We start from the raw sequence: 5,887 nt of genomic DNA on the forward strand, positions 1-5,887 counted from the left end.
GGTATCTGTAGAAATATCTCCCCTGTTCTACCGTCTTGAGGAAAAGCTGCAGAAGAGATGAACTTTGCCTGCCAGTCAAAGCCTGGAGCTCAGGTCTCAGAGCAGCCTCCGGGGTTAAATGCCAAGTCTGCCAAGCTGCTCGGCGGGGTTGAGGACCCTGCTCAGCCAGGGACTGGGGAGCCAGCTCAGAGGTTCTAGACCGAGGTCTTCCCTAGGTACCACTCCTGAGCCCTCCAGTCTCAGGCAATCTTTGCCTCGGGTGCTGGAAATGGGGCTGTCCGCAAGAGTAAAACCCAAAAGTTCTTGCCAACCAGAACCTGGGGTCTTTGAAACAAGTTGAAGCCACTTGGGGTGGATCTTTCTATAACTCCTCAAGAAGAAGGACTGGACACAAGGAAGAAGAGGAAAGAATTGCATTCTCACTTGGTGACACAAGATGGTCCCTAGGAGCTACTAGTTCCTTCTACTGGTGACCAGTGACCAGTGCCCAAGTGGGTCAAGGATTAATGTGGCCCTGTCAACTCATGCCAGGTAGACTCAAGGGCTTTTCCCCCTGCTCCACACCATGGGCTCATGAAGACATGGCTTGGGGTGAAAGCAGCTTGGATCAGTGGGGACTGTCCCTTCCAGCCCCTGTTCCACCACACACACCTTGTGACCTTGGCCAACTTCCTGAGTTATTTTCTGTGCTTCAGTTTTCTTCTTTGTCAAAAAAGATAATAATTTTCACTCTGCCTAATCTACTCATTCAATGAATTATTAAGTCCCTCCTGTGTGCCAAGCACCATTTTAATGCCTTAGAAATACGGTGCAGAAAAAGAGATGCAAGGCCTCTGCTCTCAGGGAGAGGGAGAGAGTCTTTGAAATAATGCCAAGTGGTGGTAGGTGCTGAAAAGAAAAGCAGAACAGGGTGAGGAAATAGAGTGGGATAGAGGCGGTCAGGGAAGGTCCCTCTGAGGGGGGCATTTAGAAGGAGATCAGAACCAAGGGAAGGAGTGAATCATGTGGATGTCTGAGGGAACAGCATCCCAGGCAGAGGGAACAGCCTGAGACCCGAGAGATGAATGTGCCTGGGCGGTCCAAGCAGAGCAAGGAAGCAATTCATGGAAATGCTAGAAAGAAACCAGGTTCAACCAGTGCAGCGCTTTCACAGCATAAATTAGATCACGTCACTCCCCTGCCAAAGTCCTTACAGGGCCTAACGGGGCCCTTTCAAGGCCTCACGTGGTCTTCTTCCCTCGGCCCTCTTTGACATCCCCCACCCCAAGCTTCCTCTGCTCCAGCCACCCTCCCTCCTGACTGTGGCTCACACCTGCCTCCAGGATGTACCCTAACTCACGGGTTCAGAATCACCTGCAGGGCAGATTAAAATGCAGGTGACTGGGCCCCAGCCATTTCTGATTCAGGTCTGGGGTGGGGCCCCAGATGTGCATTTCTAACAAGGTCCCTGGTGATGCTGATGCCTCAGTCCCTGGTACTACAGCTTTAGCAGTACACTCCAGTTGTCCCCTCCGCTGGGACCAGTTTGCCCCAGACACCGCGTGGCTACTGCCCTCTCCTCCTCCAAGTCTTTGCTCAGACCTTGTGGTCTCAGTGAGGCCCACCCTGACCATTCTGTGCAGTACTGCACACTGCCCCCCTGTACCCCCAATCTCCTCCCTAATCTGTTTTTCCTTTTTTCCATAGTGTCTACCATTTTCTAACATGTGAATAACTATTTTACTTAGTTTGATGTTAACTATATGTCCCCAAGTACCCAAGAGTGGTTCTAACCCAGACCCCATGAACCCCTGAGGACCCCCTGGATCCTCCAGGGATCAGCTAACTGCCAAATTTCTATGCAATAGTTTGTGACCACGATGTCTGTAGTGCTAACCTAAAGCAATAAAACAGCCAGTCATTTTACCAGCAAAACAGGTTTATTCAGGAGCAGCAAAGAATTGTAACTTGGGACATACAACTATGGTGAACCACACACAAGTCCAGGTAAAGCAATGGAGAGGAAACTCTTTTATAGAGGAGGAGGAAAGTTGGAAGTGTTGTTATAAACAAAAAATCCATTGGAGGCAACTAGGAGTTTGAAGTATAGCGACTTTTCATTGGCTGACTTGTGACAGTCTCTCATTGGCTGAGCTCTTACCAGGCAAGGAGAAAAATCTTTCTTCCTCTACTGGAAAGTAGCGTCACTTCCTGCTGGAGATGCAAGGTAGGTCTCTTCCTGTTAGGATCTGTATCGATGCCCCAGTGGCACCTTTGTGAGAGCTCCCCCTTCTGGGCTCCCAACTCCATTTCAGTGAGGTTTCCCTCTATTAATTTTCAGTCAGTAGCTTTCATTAGATTCTCAAAGACTTACTTGATCCCCAAAGCTTGAAAACCTCTTGTAGATCAATATCTGGCATAGAATACGTGCTCAGTAATACTTGTTGACTAAATTAAAGACCTTTTAAAACATTATTCACACACACACACACACACACACACACACACACCCCACATTTTTTTGAAAAAGGAAAACTGTTCAGTGGCACATTGGCTCCCAAATGTTGGTGTCCTTAGACAACTATGTCAGAATGACAGGGTTGCTTTGTAAAAATACAAATTTATGATTCAAAATACTCTCAGAGAGTCTGAGTCAGGGGTTTGGGTGGGGCCAGAAATTCAGTATTTTTCAAAGCCTCCTGCTTCCCTCCCACCTCCACCCCTCCAGGTGAGTCTGAGGTGCAGCCAGGTTTAGGAATTTCTGTGTGAAATCTTTACTGGAGAGGGACTCAGGAGACTCAGTTCCCATGTGCAGCTTTTACACTTTGCAAAAAATGTCATCACACCCATGGTCACTTGTGACCTTCTCACAAGCTCTCAGGTGACCCGGCAGGGACTACAATCTCCCTTTCACTGAGTAGAAAGCTGAGGCCCTGGGGAACCAAGTGACATCCCCTCGTGACACCCAACGGTCATACTGCCTGTGGGTGGTAGAGATACAATTAGAACTTGGGCCCCTGGACTCTCACTCTAGGGTTCTCCCCTCTGCACAAACTGGATAAACCCAGGTTCCAGGAAATCCCAAGGACACTACCAGGGGAGGAGAGCCAGAGAAGGGAGGGGCAGAGTGGCAAACACGTGGAGGGTACAGTTCAGGAAGTTGTCTCTTGGCCACCAGGAAAGACTCCAGCTGCTCTAAGGACACAGGCATTCCCATGCTAACTCTGCTTGTGTATGACCCCAAGACACTCACTTTCCCCTTTATGTGCCTCAGTCTCCTTATCTGCAAAATGGGGCTGATAACCCATGCCCTGCCTCCAGGAAGATGCTTGTAGAATATATAGCACTCTAACACCCAAGTTATAACTATTCTTATCAAGGGAAGGTGCAACATCCCCCACTCGGAAGATCTCTAGGGACAGAAGTAAACCCAGCCTTTCATTCATTTGAGGTACATTTTTGAGCACCTACCGTGCACCAGGCATTGTGCTGGACACTGTGCACGCATCACCTCATTTAACCCTCACCACAAGCCAGTGGGATTGGTGCTGTCGTTGTCCCGTTTTGCAGATGAAAAAACTGAAGCTCAGGGGAATGAGTTGCAATTCATTCCATCATCTGTTCATTCATCCAACTTTTACTGAAAACCTGCTCTGGGCCAGGCTCTGGGCTACGTGCTGAGGACATGAAGATGAACAAGTCCTTCAGGAAACAAGCCCATAAATTACTTTAATAACAACTCAGTACATGCTTCCACAGACAAGGGAGTGGGAGCCGGAGGAGGAGCAACTGGCTCTCCTGGGATTATGGGGACGGGCAGCTGATCTTCCGCGGACCCTGCACCACCAAGGTGCCTGTGCCCTGTGTAGAGGTAGCAATCAAAAGGCCTGGGTTCGAGTCTCGCTTCTGTCAAGGCTTTACTGTGTATTCCCAGGAAACCCCTTCTGCCGCTGAGCCTTGCCAGTTTTCTTAATCTGGAAAATTAAGAGGTTGGGCTTGTGATCCTGCAGTTCTGGGGGCCTAAACCTCTGGCCCCCCTACTCCACCTTCTGGTCCGTGCAGGCTTGGCCCCAGTCAGCCCCAAGACTAAGCGTAGGGCAGCCAAGACCAGACCATTTGAAAAGCGCCAAACACCCCGCTCCCAGACAGAACTCAAAGCCGGAGGCGCGGCCTGAGGCCCAAAGGGCGGAGCTCTGACAGGGGCGGGGTTGAGGCCTCCTGGAGGTGCGGCGCGGCCCTCCCAGGAGCGTCTCATCCAGCCAATGAGGGCCCGGGACCGGGGCAGCCCCGCCTCTGAATATAAGAGGGCGCCGAGTCCGGGGGCACGACGCGGAGGTCTAGCAGCCCGACTGTGTAGGTGTGCAGGGTCATTTCAGCCCTGAGCTGGGGTGCACAAGAGCCCTGAGTTCGGTGTGTCCTGGGCTGCGCAGGAGCACGGGTCGGGTTCGGTTTTCCTTTGCCCGGCTGAAGTGCGGAGAAGGCAAGGGGCTCGGATCCCTCGCTGCAGAGGAACGGCTGGCCGGGACCCGGGGACGCCCGCCCTGACCATCGGCCCGCCGCCGCCGCTGCCGGCAGTCGGCCCGCCGTCATGGCCGACCACCTGATGCTCGCCGAGGGCTACAGCCTGGTGCCGAGGCCGCCGCCTGCCGCGCCCGCCCATGGCCCTCACGCGCTTCGGACGCTGCAGCCCTACTCGGGCCCGGGCCTGGACAGTGGGTTGCGGCCGCGGGGGGCTCCGCTTGGCCCGCCGCCGCCTCCACCGGGGGCCCTGGCGTACGGGGCCTTCGGGCCGCCGCCTGCCTTCCAGCCCTTTCCGGCCGTGCCACCGCCGGCCGCTGGCAGCGCGCACCTGCAGCCCGTGGCGACGCTGTACCCGGGCCGCGCCACCGCGCCCCCCGGCGCCTCGGGAGGACCTCCGGGCCCGCAGCCGGTGCCAGGCGCCCCGGCCCCGCCACTGCCGCCGCCCGCGCACGCCCTGGGAGGCATGGACGCCGAACTCATCGACGAGGAGGCGCTGACGTCGCTGGAGCTGGAGCTCGGGCTGCACCGCGTGCGCGATCTGCCCGAGCTCTTCCTGGGCCAGAGCGAGTTCGACTGCTTCTCGGACTTGGGGTCGGCGCAGCCCGCCGGCTCGGTGAGCTGCTGAGCGAGGCCGGGCGCCTGCCTGCGTGCCCGAGAGAAGGAGGCGGGCCTGCCCGCCGGACTCCGCACCCAGCGCCTGGACCCCGCACGCACCCTCCGTGAGGGTGGAGGCAAAAGTTAGTGCACCAGAGCCGACGCCGGGCTGGGACGCCTGGCCTCACTCCAGGCCCTGCCTCCTGCAGAATGACAGTTTGGGTTCATCTCTGCCCCGGAGCTTCAGCGGTAAAGTGAAGGGGACTGGACGCCCCCTTCCGGACTCCCAGTTCTTAGATTCTGTGTCCTCTCCTCTCGGACCCTCCCCCGCCCCAACCCCCAATCTGAGCCATCCCAGGCCCCTGCCTGATTCCCCCTTTCCTTGTGCAAACCACTGTGGTAACTGGGTGCCTGGAGCCGCCCACCTGCCAGGCCCCCACCCCGCTGCCTGGGCCCTGAGGTCGCTGGGCCTCCTGCCCTGAGGAGGGGCAGAATGTACAGCCCTCACCCCTGCGGAGTGGAGCAATACCCCATCTGACCTCCAGCACCACAATAAAACTGGGTCACTTTCCAGTCTGGTGTTTTCATTTCCTTATAACTCCAGCTATATTTGGCTTCTAGAGTCCTGAGGCTGTTGGAGGCCCTGGGTGGGATGGAGGACACAGCCCCTGGCAGTGGTCAGGAGAGGAAACTGACAGTTTCTTTCGAAAATATCTGTGAGTTGTGCAATTGTTATGTCATAATCTGGAAGGCAGAGGCTGCCGCCACTGCGTGGCAAGGTAACCCAAAGGCA

At 55.3% G+C, this 5,887-nt stretch overlaps 1 protein-coding gene across 1 annotated transcript; it reads left to right on the forward strand.

The window, feature by feature from the left end:
- Positions 1–4,324: 4,324 nt before the first annotated feature.
- Positions 4,325–5,667, forward strand: CITED4 (Cbp/p300 interacting transactivator with Glu/Asp rich carboxy-terminal domain 4). The gene has a single exon (XM_029229704.1). It carries the CDS (start codon positions 4,568–4,570, stop codon positions 5,123–5,125), a length of 558 nt encoding a protein of 185 aa, XP_029085537.1. The 5' UTR covers positions 4,325–4,567; the 3' UTR covers positions 5,126–5,667.
- The last annotated feature ends 220 nt before the right edge of the window (positions 5,668–5,887 follow it).

This window comes from Monodon monoceros, unplaced genomic scaffold (genome assembly GCF_005190385.1).
Source record: "Monodon monoceros isolate NGI ecotype Baffin Bay Population unplaced genomic scaffold, NGI_Narwhal_1 Super_Scaffold_18, whole genome shotgun sequence".
Classification (NCBI taxonomy): Eukaryota; Metazoa; Chordata; class Mammalia; order Artiodactyla; family Monodontidae; genus Monodon; species Monodon monoceros.

Excerpts from the sequence above, each read along its gene's own strand:
- CITED4 (XM_029229704.1), top strand. The coding sequence starts at position 4,568 with ATGGCCGACCACCTGATGCTCGCCGAGGGCTACAGCCTGGTGCCGAGG.